Source organism: Rhinolophus sinicus, chromosome 16, assembly GCF_057876585.1.
Source record: "Rhinolophus sinicus isolate RSI-liver-muscle chromosome 16, RSI-T2T, whole genome shotgun sequence".
In the NCBI taxonomy this organism is placed as follows: Eukaryota; Metazoa; Chordata; class Mammalia; order Chiroptera; family Rhinolophidae; genus Rhinolophus; species Rhinolophus sinicus.
In genome coordinates, this window is record NC_142516.1 from 60,143,855 (window position 1) to 60,158,071 (window position 14,217).

The 14,217-nt window shown below is 37.7% G+C and overlaps 1 protein-coding gene across 10 annotated transcripts in view; it reads right to left on the minus strand.

Moving 5' to 3' along the window:
• FREM1 (FRAS1 related extracellular matrix 1) overlaps positions 1-14,217 on the minus strand; it is a 163,349-nt gene that overhangs the window by 38,621 nt on the left and 110,511 nt on the right. For 8 of the 10 annotated variants that reach the window (XM_074330369.2, XM_074330368.2, XM_074330367.2 and 5 more), the window contains exon 26: positions 7,040-7,454. In XM_074330369.2, the coding sequence (XP_074186470.2) occupies positions 7,040-7,454 (415 nt within the window). Of the gene's footprint in view, positions 1-7,039; positions 7,508-14,217 lie in introns of all 10 variants that reach the window. The other 2 variants (XM_019739191.3, XM_019739190.3) reach the window with 2 other exon arrangements.

Genomic DNA, 14,217 nt, shown 5'->3' on the forward strand with positions numbered 1-14,217 from the left:
GAACACCAGTCCTGAAGAGTCAATAGATGTTCCATTAAGAAAGGTGTTAGGGAATCTGACTGGCGAGACTAATCAAGTTATTACTAACTAGCTAGCTAGCTCGTGTGCTGTTTAAGTGTCTTGTTCACAGTATTCTCAGCAAATATCACAATGCCCGGAACAGAGGTGGACTTTCCATTACAAATTCTGACACAGCCTTATTTGTTTGTCTGACTCCTCCCTTAGGAAATAAGCTCTCTGAGGGTAGTTGTCATGTCTTTTTTCTCCCACCTACTCCCTGCCCCCGGCACAGTGCCTAAAGCATAACAGGAGCTCAAGGAATATTTGTTGAATGGGTACATTAAAATTGACCCAAGAACTGTATTGCAAACTTACTATAAGCTCCACAGAAGGATTTCCCCATTTTTCCAGTATTTGGTGATTTACAGAAACAAAGTTATTAGGGTTTACAAATGCATTGAACATTTTTTGGCATGTCTTTGTTTAAACGGCAAAAAAATGTTCAATAAAATTAGAAATGCCTCGGTAAGAAAAAAGTGAGAAGCGATTATTTATAGGCATTTGTGTATTTGTTTCATTGAGGATGAGCACCAGGTAACTAAATAGGTGGACTCAATTTGTGAAGATGGTAGATGGGCAATTACTCATGAGTGAAAAAGCTGTACAGGTTCAAACACTACAGAGAGCCTCACTCAGGTATGGTATGGAGCTCAGACCATCTTGCAAATACCTGTTGTTCTTGCATGTTAGGGATGGAGCAGGTTTAGGTGGATCAGCATAATTTACCACTGATATTAGGAAACAGGTACAAAAACACTACCTTCACCCCCCTTATACCTAACCATTCATTTCTGAACTTCATTGACCCAAAAATGATACCACTGTAAATCGTAGTTCACTCTAGCAAAGTGCAGAATAAGTATCAATGATAAGCCTTTATATGTTTTTTTGTGTATGATGATATAATGAATTATTCAGCTATTAAAAAGAAAAAGAAGTAGTATGAACTGATAATAAATAATTTCCACAACTTAGTGGTAACTGGTAAAAACAACAACAACAACAAAAAACCCAGCAAGTTGCAGAATTGGATATGACTATAACACCGTTTGTGTTCAAAACAAATACGTGTTTGTGTTCATACAGACATTTACAGAATTCTGGGAGCATTTGCACAAGCCTGTACATTTTTCCTGGGGTGGGGAAAAATTACCACTCCTCTTTTGTGTATTTCCATACGGAATTTTGTAACAATCAAATAGCATTTTCCTCTCCAGTTGGCAAGGCCCTTTTTCAACAAAAATAATCATGAGAATTTGAAGAAGACACAAATAAATGCAAGGATATACTGTGCTCATGGAATGGAAGAATTAATATCATTAAAAAGTCCATACTTCCCAAAGGAATCTACATATTCAATGCAATCCCTATCAAAATACCAATTGCATTTTTCACAGATTTCGAACAAATAATTCTAAAATTTATATGGAATCACAAAAGACCCCAAATAGCCACAGCAATCTTGAGAAAGAATAACAAAGTTGGTATCACACTTCCTGATTTCAAACTATACTACAAAGCTATAGTAATCAAAATATTATGGTACTGGGACAGAAGCAGACACACATATCAATGAAACAGAACAGAGAGCCCAAAAATAAACCCATGGTTATGACAAAAATGCAAGAATATAAATAAAATGGGAAAAGACAGTCTCTTTAATAAATGGTGTTGGGAAAACACACTACATGCAAAAAGAAAAAGAAACCGGGCCACTTTCTTATACCATATAAAAAATAAATTCAAAAAGGATTAAAGACTTAAATGTAATACTACTTGAAACCATAAAACTAAAGAAAACATAGGCAGTAAAATCTGTGATATCGGTCTTAGCAATTTTTTTAGATATGTCTCCTCAGGCAAGGGCAACAAAAGTAAAAATAAACAAATGGGACTACATCAAATGAAAATGAAATGAAAAGACAACCTACTGAATGGGAGAAGATATTTACAAATATCTAATAAGGGACTAATATTAAAAATATATAAAGTACTTACACAGCTCAACATCAAAAAAAAACAAACACTCCAATTAAAAATGGCCAGAAGACCTAGATAGATAGTTCTCCAAAGAAAACACACAGATGGTCAAGAGATTCATGAAAAGATGCTCAACATCAGTAATCATCAGGAAAAAGCAAATCAAAACCGCAATGAGCATTCTATCATCTCACACATGTCAGAATAGCTATTAGGGAAAAGAAAACAAGTAAGTGTTGGCAAAGATGTTGAGAAAAGGGAACCCTTGTGCACTATTGGTGTGATTGTAAATTGGTACAGTCACTGTGGGAAATAGTATAGAGATTCCTCAAAAAATTAAAACTAGAATTACTATATGACCCAGCAATTCCACTTCTGGGTATTATCTGAAGAAAACAAAAACACTAATTTGAAATGATATATGCAACTTCATGCTCATTGCAGCATTGTTTACAATAACCAAGATATGGAAGAAACCTAGCTGTCCACTGTTAGATGACAAAGAAGATGTAATATTCCTAGTAATATATGGAATATTACTAGGCCATAAAAAAGAATGAAATCTTGTCATTTGCAACAACATGGATGGACCCAGAGGGTACTATGATAAGTAAGATAATTCAGGGTAAGACAAATATGATATGATCTCACTCACATGTGGAATCTAAAAAACAATACAAATGGACAAACAAAACAGAAACAGATTAGCAATACAGAGAACAAAATGATGGCTGTTAAAGGAGACGGCAAAGGGGGATGGACAAAAAAAGGTGAAGGGGATCGAGAGGTACAAACCTCCAGTATAAAATAAATAAGTCACAGGGATGTAGTATATAGCATAGGGAATATAGTCAATAACATCATAATAAATCTGTACAGTGACAAATGGTTACTAGACTTATGATAGTGGTAACTTCACAAAGTATATAAATATTGAATCACTATGTTTTACACCTGAGACTAACATATTATTGTATGTCAACTACGCTAAAAAATTATTTTCAAAGAAAAAATAATCATAAATCATGTTGGGTAATGTTTGGAGAATCAAACATTTTTATATTTTCACCAAATTTGTGAAAATTTTCTGAAGAGAAATCTGCATATATGAATACTGAAATGTGTATCATTGATTGAAAACTTTCACTTTTTTAGTATATTCTGCAGAAATAATTATATGTGTACACAAAAATGTATAGATAGATAGATAGATAGATAGATAGATAGATAGATAGATAGATATTCACTACAATATAATTTGCAACAGCAATTAACAAAGCTATATAAAAATAAAAGTCCCACAGGGGATTTATAAATTATCTCTACCTGAGACTGAATGTTATGCGGCCTTTAAAAATTATGTTTTCAAGGAAGATTTAATGACATGAAGAAATTTTCATAACATAATGAAGAGTGGGAACAAGCAATATGTATAGTAGTACATATATTATCATCTAACTTTTTATTGCACAGAATAAAAGAATGGAAGGAAGCCACCAACAATAGTTACCTTTTAGTGGTATGATTGTGAAAAATATTTCTTTCTTGTCCTTTCTTGTAGTTCATGAATTCTTTACAATAAACAATTATTTTATAAGTTGAAAAAGCAAAAAACATTTTCAAAAGTTAGTCATTCTCATCTCCTAAAAAGTACAGGTGGCAACCTCAGAGCTGCGAAGCTGAGTAGAAGGTGGGGAGTCATATAGTTTTCATGGCCTTTAGGGGTGAGAAGCTCCTACATGGTGGCCAGGAAAGCCAATGTCAGGAGAGGAAAAATAAAAATACTTCAAGCCATGTAAGTAATTCTCAAAGTTGGTAAACAAAAGTATAGTAAGAGGAATAAACACTGTTGTGATAACTTATTTTTTAAAAAATGTTAATATCTAAACTCTGGTTGTATGGTTCCCTATTGTGCCTTTGATCATCCTTGTGCTAAAATGTATGCTAGTCTTATTAAAGTTCTAGATTCTTCAAAAGCAGGCCTTCTGCCTCAGTATACCAGAAGCATTTAAAAATATTGGAGTGTAAAATATTGTTTTTTGTTTTTTTAAAAAAGAAGGCAATATTCATGAAAGGTCATATAGCAAGATATGGTAACACGTATAAAGAAATTTAAAAATATAAAACAAGGCACATAATTACTGCTTTAAGGAGTCATGTATTGGTAGGTTCTGTACAAGAATAGGAGACAGTCTTTGACCTGGACTAATCAGAGAAGATTTTATGGAGGAAATAATAATCCCTGAAGAATGGCTGGATGTTAGGAAGGATGAAAGAAACGGGAAGCCTTTCATGGAGGAGAGATGTATCAGTTATCTATTGCTGTGTAAGAAATGAGTCTAAAACATAATGACTTAATACTACAATGATTCACACAAAAAAAAAAAAAAAAAAAAGAAAAGGAGGGAAGAAGGCTATGTCCTTATAATAACTGTGTTGAATTTACTGAAAATCTCAGACATGCCTTAACCAGAGAATGCAGTGATGCTTTTCCTTTCTCTCTCACCTTCAGCCCTGTCCCCTTTAAAAGAAGATTATAGCAATCATTGCAGCAATATTGCAGTATCTTGGTCAGATACACATTATTTCCTACAAAATGAATGTTACATTAGTGCCTGCTGGTATCAGTAAAACGCACCTGTGCTTTGCGTTTAAGTCCAGTGGCTTTACCATCCAAGGTTCCAAGGTTGGGACCATAAGAGTAGGATACTCACACTTGGGAAACTTAATTGGAGCAATTCATCACTCAGTGGTAGATGACATTAGATTATCCTTCCAAAAAAAGCTCTTGAGGGCAAGAAACTGAGGGGGTCATTTCTCCTGCACTGCTTGGGGCCGTGCGTGCTTAGTCACTTCCTAAAATGCTTGACTTCTCTGCTCAGAGAGACCAGGGAGTTCAGGGATATTATGGAAGAAAGTTTGAGGCTTTTTTTGTGAGATTTTTATACATAATGATTTTGTTTTCCTTTGGCAAGAAAAACCTTGTACTTTTGATGAAAAAGAATCTTTATAATATGTATCCAACATTATCCTATCAGTAAATTCTGCAACTTCTAGGAGATAACTCTCTCACGATAACCATGATAATACTGGCATTGGGAGAGACCTAATTTAAATTCTAGTACTTTCTCCAAACTCTACCCCTTTTTATTCTCTGTTCTGGAGTATAGGAACAAACTCTTATGCCTGCACCAGAACTGATAACTCCTACAAATTTGCTGCCAATAGACCCAGAAAATTATTTCTGGTTGGACAGTACAGTGACATATGTCTACATAACGTGGGGAGTCTGGAATCAAGAAAAAGATATTAATAGACTGAAGAGAGGGATGAGACTAATAACAATGAAAACACAATAAGAAATAAAAACACAATTATCTTACTATGTACAAAGTACTTCTTAACACACTGTGTCAATTATATCAATACCTTCTCTCTTCTCCCAGTGCATGATGATTTCATTACATTTTTTGGACCTCCCTAATGCCAAGACTGATTCAGTACTCACTGGATGTTATCATGACACCACCTTTCTACTCAGATCCCACCTGAGATCCCGACTATGAAAACTTATGTGTCAACATAGCTGAGCTATATGATAGCCAGCTGTTTGGTCAAACACTGGGTTAGACGCTGTTGTGAAGGTATTTTTTCAATGTGATTAACGTTGACATCAATAGACTTTGAGGAAAGCGGATTCCCCTCCAGAATGTGGGTGGGCCTCATCCAATCAGCTGAAGACATTAAAAGAAGAGACAAGTCCCCTGAAGAAAAACAAGTTCTGCCTCCACACTGCCTTTAGACTCAAAACTGCAACATCAACTCCTGCTGGAATTTCCATCCTGCTGGCCTTCCCTGTACATTCTGGACATATCAGACCCTATAATTGTGATCCAGTTCCTGAAAGTAAATCTCTCTTTCTCTTTCTATATATTCGTACAGCCTATTGGTTCTGTTACTAGAGAATCCTGAGTAGTACAGAGACTGAAGAGCAATGAAAAATTATGATTATTTTATATAATCAGAAAGCATCCTGAAGAGACAGATTTATATATTTTTTGCTGTTGATAGAAGTATGTAGAACAGGGTGAACTACATCCAAGAAGAGTGGATTTAAGGCTTTGAGAGCCAGAACATACTTGATGTGTTTTCACTAAAAAAAGAAAAACACATTATGCCCTCCAAGAATCATCGTAATAGTCAACACAAATGTGGCAGCGTTGTGCCATAGAAAAGACGCCGAATTGGGATCAGAAAGACTTTATGAGAATTTGATCAAATTATTTAACTTCTAAACTTCTGAACGTCTATAAAACGGAAATAATAAAATGTACCTCATAGGATTTTTATGAGAATTAAATAAGATACGTAAAGTGGGTCTGATCTATAGTTAACACTCAAAAAATTGCAGTGATTATAAATATTTTTCTCATCATTATCACATGTGGAATATTGGTGATGCCTTGTAAGTTTTCATATGGTTAGTTGAAAGCCATTAAAATGCCAGCAGATGACATGGACCGATAAGCATCATCATAACAGTATAATTAGGTATTATGACAGTAGTTACAATATACAGAATATCTAATATGTTTCAGGCAACACGCTGGGGGGTTGGATACCTAATCTTACTTAATTCTCACCACAACGCTGTGAGGCATGTTTTTTCAAAGAAGGAAAAGTAGAATCACAAGAGTTAAAGAACTCTTTTAAGGTCACACAGCTAATGAACGGCAAAGCAGAAATTCCAACCTAGGTTTGTTTGACCTAAAGCCTGTGTTTTTCTGTTCTCTTCTGTACTACCTACCAATGACTCTTAAGGTCAGTCATTAGCCCATACTCAGGGACCACATTTGCTTGTTCATATTAATATGCCTGGTGACTGTCTTGGTGTAGATGAACAGTAAATATATGAATGAAAGGAAGGAAAGGAAATAGTTCTCCTGAAAGGCATTTTCTCCACATCTGTAGCAAGGAACTGTGTATTTGTCATACTTGCCTGGATGGTGAATGAAACAGGTTCTTGCCACACTCGACCATCTACCACAAAGCCTTGGTTTGTACCGTCTGTAGCCACAAAAGTAAAGTGATCGGTATGGGAATCCTGTCCTGAATGTCGGTAGGCCACGTGCCCTCTGTCTATGTCCTGCTGAGTGAAATTGTTTTGAAGCACCACTGCCCCCCGCAGGTAAAGCTGGCCATGTTGTGGGAGCTGGACCAAAAGGAAGGTGAGATTCTCCACGGGCGTGTCAGGATCGGTCAGCTGAAGTTGTTCAGGGGAAAGCAGGCCTGTGGCCCCTTCGGCCAGTCTCAACCCCCTGTTCCTGATCACCACGGGGAAGGCTCTGTCCACAGTCTCCAGGATGACCTCAAACACACCATGCTTGGTCTGCAGTCCATTGCTGACAATGAATCTGGCAAAGAGAGGCAAGGCAGCCTTCAGCATGGATTCTTGTGTCACCATCTACTGGAATGAAATGATAACAACACACGCCTTTACTAAAGGATATGTATGTCGTGTTGGGACTCACATGAAACATCAGGGGCAGGTCTTTCAGAAGGACGCCATTCTATTCAGTAAACCAGTCACGGGGTAACACACAAATTGCCCATTCTACACCCAAAAGTATTTTCTCGCTAATGTTGACGGTAGACAGAGCAGGCTAATTCTGCCAAGGCTATTTCTCAGGCTTGTCAATGCTTAGCGTTATTCTTTGCCCCCCAAAAGGAATTTCACATTGAATTAGACCCATTGCATGAGTTTGAAGAATATATTCATTTTACATATTTATACTTTTGCAACTGTGTTTTAATAAGCTAAACTTTTAAGACTGATAATTGGGGCCAATTCAATAAAGTGCTGAGTAGGCTGATTTGGCTAATTCACTGTATTCATGTGTTTGTGGTATATTTCTTAGGGGCAGATCACATTACTCAGCTGTGTAATCATGTCTAACTCATCTCCCCTTTGTGGGCCTCATTTTGACTCTTATGTAAAGTGAAAAATGGACCAAATGATCGCTAAGTAGCATCCACCTCTAAACTATCATGTGATGCTATAATCCCTTACTTTTTCTTGTGCTTTTACATCTGTTCCTTACAAGATATGTGGGAGTTATGATAGACAAGGATTGCTTCCCTGCTTTAAAGAAAAGAAAATTATACCAGAAAGTTTCAGAAACATGGTAGGAGATCATAAGGTAGGTAGGAGATAGGTGAGACCAGAACCCAGGTGTTTGGTCCTCACACTGTGCTCTTGCAGCGTGTTTAATAACTGCTGGCTTAGCAATCCACTAAGACAGAGTGGTGGTGCCTGAGCACAACTTCAGAATTATAAAGAGAAGCTGGAATGATATAAATTCAAGGTAAGCAAACTCTCTCTCATAATCTTGGGTTTCTGATACCGTACAGTGTTTCTGATTATATTGATCACTAAATCACATTCCACCCCTCACTGCCAATCTCAAAATAAAACTAATTTAAATGATCTTTATAACATCTCAATGTGCAATTTTTATTTTAAGGAGAATAGTAGCATGAAATTAAGCAAACAAAATGCACTATTAAGACTCAAAAAATTTAAGAAATCACTACTTGTAAAAGAAATTGACGAATTCACCACAGACCCCCAAAAATGTACTTCAAAATAATCATGGAGTTTTATCTGTTAGTTTTTGGGTTTTTTTCCCCATGTACTGTAGTTGCTCAAAATACTCACGGAGAATACCCTCTTATATTCCATAAATGTAAACATTTCTAAAAATAATTTTAGGTGAATATAACATTAAATTATACAAGGATATTTTCTGCAGGTTCTTTTTTGAACTAGAGAAAATGTGGAGTTTATATTTGTTTCACTGACATGACAAATTTGACTACCACGTTCTTTATCCTTTGCAAAATGTGTTTTGTCCTTCCAGGTTTCAGGGTTGTTGCTTTGCTTTTCAACATGAAGGAACCTGAAACCCGGTTGTGTTGAGTGCACTGAGTCGACCAGCTTGCCTGAGGCGAAGGACTCAGGGAGAAGAACCGCTGGACAAAAAGTAAAGGGAGAAGACTTTTGGCTGATACAGATTTTGCTTTGAAGGACAGGCTAAAATTTTTGAGCTTTTTAATTATCGAGTTGTTAAGAATGCCTACAAGGAAACTATGATGCGTAGAAAAATGAATCTGTCCAAAAAGTTAAAATTGCTATGAGAAATGTAACAAATAAAGCAAAATTCAACATCTCACACACCTAGACTTGTAAAGAATATAAACCATTTTTTGCTTTTTTTGTTTTGTTTTTGTTTTGGCCACAGCATTATTTTACAGTTTGAATAAGGGTATTGAATTAACATTAGAATTGTACATTGAGCAAAATCACTTTGTTTCCTTAAAACAATTACTTTTCCTTTTGTAAAACTGAATTTTTGATAAATATATTCTAAGCAATTAGGGTAATTTCGCTGCCAAATCATGAAGTGTTTACAAAATTCGTTACTTTTTTAAAAGAAAATAGAAGCATACCCAGAAAAATATCTCTGTGTTCAACCTTCTACTTATTACCTTGACAGTTTCAAAGGTCAAGCGACATGCATTTTTAGGTGTGAGAATCATGGTCTCTTTCTCAGGGCAAGGTTTTCATGGAATTGTGCCTGTATTTCACTGTTTTCCTGTTACTGCTCCACGTTCCTCCCTGGAGCCTATCCTCTGACTAGAGGTAAAACAAGCAGGAAGCTAGGCATTCCCTCAGAGCTTCCAGTTTTCCCCTTTTCTATTTAACCTCTCAGTAAATATGTTTCATGCTTCCCAGTTTACCCTCTTTCACAAATAAAGGGCTCTCTATTCCCTTCCAGATCTCTGTATCAAAATGTGCTCCTATGGAGCGTTTTAAACCAGCCATTTACACAAATTTAAGCCAAAAGACATACTTTCAGTATTAGCATTAACTGTGGAGTTAAATACTTTGTGCCCATTAAAACATGTCAAATATCGGTGGAGAAGGAAGGAGGAGGGAGGGGAACGAAAGGGAGAGATGGGGGTCGGGAGCAAGGAGGTTAAGTGGGAGCTCCAGTGACTGCCAGGGGTTCAACCAGAGGTGGCCATTTTGAGTAGCTGATTCTGACTTTTCTCTCTAGAGACTGAATTCTGAAAATACCTGACTGGGTCCTCAAAGCTCAGTCTCAGGATGGCTGCATGTATCTAGGAGTGTGTAACCTGTGTGAGGACAATGAAGTCGTTTTACGATCCGGGCCGTCCATCTCAAATGCCTCTCTGCCTGACGATGGGGATCTGACCACGTCGGAAATCGGCAGCCTGCCATCAGACAGATGGGAATGAGGGCAAGCAGGGCAGGGACCACATAAGAGAAAGAAATATGTTTACTGAGGCCAGTGTTCCCAGCTGGGACACCGAGGCAGCTGTCTGCACTGACCTAAAGCTAATAAGCCAGTGGTGAAAAGGATGCAATTTCTAAACATGACTGGATCAAACACATCAGTCACTTTCACGAGTAACAATGCAAACTACTCACAGGCAGAGAAACGCTATCAGAGAGAGACCGACAGGGTGAACAGTCATGGTTGGCTTCCCAGTCAAAATAAGCCTAGCAGAGCAAGTGCAAGAAGGTCAGTGCTGCTCACACACGCGAAGGTTAACCAGATGCCCTTCCAAACGTTCCCCTCCCGCTCCCCACAGAAACGCTCCAAATACATTCTCAAGTTTTAATACAACAGTGCCATTGCTATGATGGCGTCCATTCCAAGGTTAAGAAGCTGTTGGTATCGGGGTAGCAACTCCTTCTGTGGGTCGATTTTGTTGAACCTCCTTTATGACACTTCCCTGAGAAGAGACACAGCCAAGATGACCACTGTTCTCACAAAATTTGGGGAATGACTCTCAGATTTGTCTGGGTGCCTGCCTGGTCTGATTTCACCATTACCATGGTGCTTTCAAGCTTTCCACATTTCCTGGCAATAGAGTTGGCTGAAGAATCTGCCATCTGTCATGGCATTTAAAGGATAAAAATGGAATCATAAATAGAGCCAGTTCCTCAGAAAGAAAAAAAAAAGAAGTCCAGCCGGCATGTCAAAATGGAGGACATTAGCATGTTCTTTTAGTACACGGCTGCCAGCAGCTGAAGTCAGCTTGCTAATCACTTGGTGTCATCTGTCCTCGAATGTGCTGCCAAATCTTTCTTCCAGGCCAGCAGCACCAAACAATGCTGGAAAAATTTATGATTCACAAAATATTTCTGCAGAAAGTAAAATCTGACCATTAAACCCCCCTCCCCTCCGCCTCATTTAATTAATGCTGCCATATCTTACATTAAAAAGAGAAGGGGGGAAAAATCCTCTGCCACAGAATTTATCTCTTCTACGCAGCCAAATTCCTTGCCAGATTTAACAGCAAGCAACATAAATTTAGGTGATTAGATCGGTTGCATATATTTAATTTTTAAAAAGCACCATGATCACACATTCATTAAAACAGGCTTTCAGCTTTGGTTTAGCACCACTTGACAAACAGCACAGCAGCCCCTGATTGGGTTAGGGAAATGGCAAGATTAAACCGAGGGTCTTGGGCAGATGCTAAGCTCTTCCGTTATAAATATGTACAACTGCTGGCCAAACAGAATGACACATTGAGGAGGTTCCTTTGCACAAGGGCAGATTCTCCGCAAATTATTGGTACAATGAGGTACAACAGAAAGAGCTCTCCAAAATGTGATCTCGGCCCGAAAACAGCTCTGATACTCAGTTATGTCAGGGTAGGTGACTTTCCTTTTTTTCCTGTTGGACCCTCAGTTTTCTCATGCATAAAATGGGAACAAAGCATCTCTCTCAAAGTGGTGGTGTCAGGAAATGATATGCAGAAAAGGATCTGGTACACTGCCTGATGCATTGCAGGTATTCAAGCAATACTAGCTTTCCTACATGTATACAGAAGGATTGGACTAAATCAATGCTTTCAACCTTTGTTATTTGTTTACTTTCTGCCGAGACACGTGTTTCCTAATCTTGAGTCATTCAAACATCACCGTCATAATGTTTGCATCTGCTTGTACTGCCTGTACTCTTACTATTTAATACTTTGCTTTTATATCAACTCACATTTTTACTTAAATACACTTAAAAGGAAACCTTTTAATGACTAAAAACTGAAGGTTTTAACTATTAAAAGCTTAATCTGCATAACTACTACAAAAATACATATAAGAAAAGAATCTTTTTAATTCTTGCTATTGTTGCCCAATGGCATGGACACTGAGGCCTGTACACTCTTTGTTAGAAAGGGAAACAGTAAATAATGAAAAGCTCTTAAGGACATACGAGCATTAGCCTGAAACTTCCTTCCGGAAGGATGGAGAGAACTAAAGGGGAGTAGTTTCTCATTCCTGATTCACTTTTTCTTGTGCGAGCCCACCTCATTTTGAATTTTTATATCATGGTGGTACAATTCACTCACTTTGGGAAATAGAGCTACAGCCTTTCTGCTAAAAGAAAACCTAGCCCAAAATAAACGCAGTGTGCAAAACAAACCAAAAATCAAACCATCAAAAAACAAACCAAAACAAAGCTCTATGAATAAATTGGGGTAAGGGTCCAGAGCCCCACCAATTCAAGCCCCTTCATTTTTTTGTCCCTGGGAGGCCCTGAGAGGGCTTCTGTACATTCTCTAAACTCTTCAGAACATACTTAGAACAACAGACTGGACCAGACCAGTGATTGCTCGTCCTGACTGCATGAGAATCGGCTGGAGAGCTTTTAAAAATACAGATTTCTGAGACAGGACTTATGAAAGTCACCTCTCTGCAGTGAGGCCCAAGAATTCGTATTTTTATAAATCTCCCAGGTAACTCTCTTGAGGGCCTAGAAATTTAGAAATTCCTGGGATAAATGTTTTCTAAAATGCCATCTGAGTTTCTACAGATATAACGAAATAGGAAAGTGTTGCAGTATCACCCATCCTCACATATGGAGATTTTGTTCTTCACTCTCAGCTCATCACCACCATCTGATTAAAACCTAACATTGTTATTTGAACATCTTTACACACTTATTCACTGGTTTCTTCAGCAGGATCACGGGTTTCTCCACCACAATTATTAATGTATTTATCAGACCGTCTGGTGGGTACTGAGTAGGGGTGGCAGGACTAGACACGAGCAAGAAGTTCTAGAAAGAAGTGAAACATGAAAAGCCCTGAATCTGATATACATGGATTAACCCAAGAAGCACCCTCTGTCCATTGGTAAATAGGAAACAAGAGCAATCTTCTTTGTCACTTGTTTTCTCCTGCAAGACTATGCTTGGTGTTGTAAAGATTGAAGGGGAAAAGGAGGCCAGGGAAAGCATATAATAAAAAATGATAACAATAGTAGTAGTCGTAGTAGTAATAATAGCAGCTAATACTTACTTTATTCTTCCCATGTGCCACATATTATGTACTTTGTATGTATTTAAACTCCCAACAACCCTGCGAATGCAACCCTACGAGCAGCATTCCTTTTCACAGAAGGGGAAATGGGAGGACAGGAAGATATGGGACTTGATATAGGCCTGTGGAGGCAGCAACGGGAAGTAAATGGACAGAGTCCTGGAGGCCACAACTGACCTCAAGCCTGTACCTCAGCAATCGTCCTATACAACTTCTTGAGAGAAAGAACCAGCATGAAAAGGAATCCCCACATGTTATTTTATTTAGTTAATGACTAGCAATATTCAAGCACTAAATTGGCTGTGAAGATAGTGATCAACTAAAGGATTATCTCCTTGTTAAGGACATTCGTCAAGAGAGAAAAAAAAGATATTCCTTCAAACGTCCCTGGATTTTTTGTTTAACAGTTAACTATCCAAATCATCATTCTAAATTGTACAAAGGTAACCAAAATCATCTTTACTGACTCTTAAACAATGCTTATCACAGCAGACATATTAAACCGAGATAGATAAAACATATGAGAAAGAGAGAGGTATTTGAACATGGTATCAGTACACTTGAGAGTTTACGGGAACCCACTGAATAATATAGGATTATGCTACATTTGTAGTGCTGTTTTCAAGGTTGTATTCTGATATGAAAATTATCCAGAAGCCCTGTGTGTATGGCAGATGAACTAATGCTCTCAGGGCCTCCTTCTTAATTGGTAAAACTCAGGGTTGGATATGTACCATGGTTCTCTCCATGGTTAGT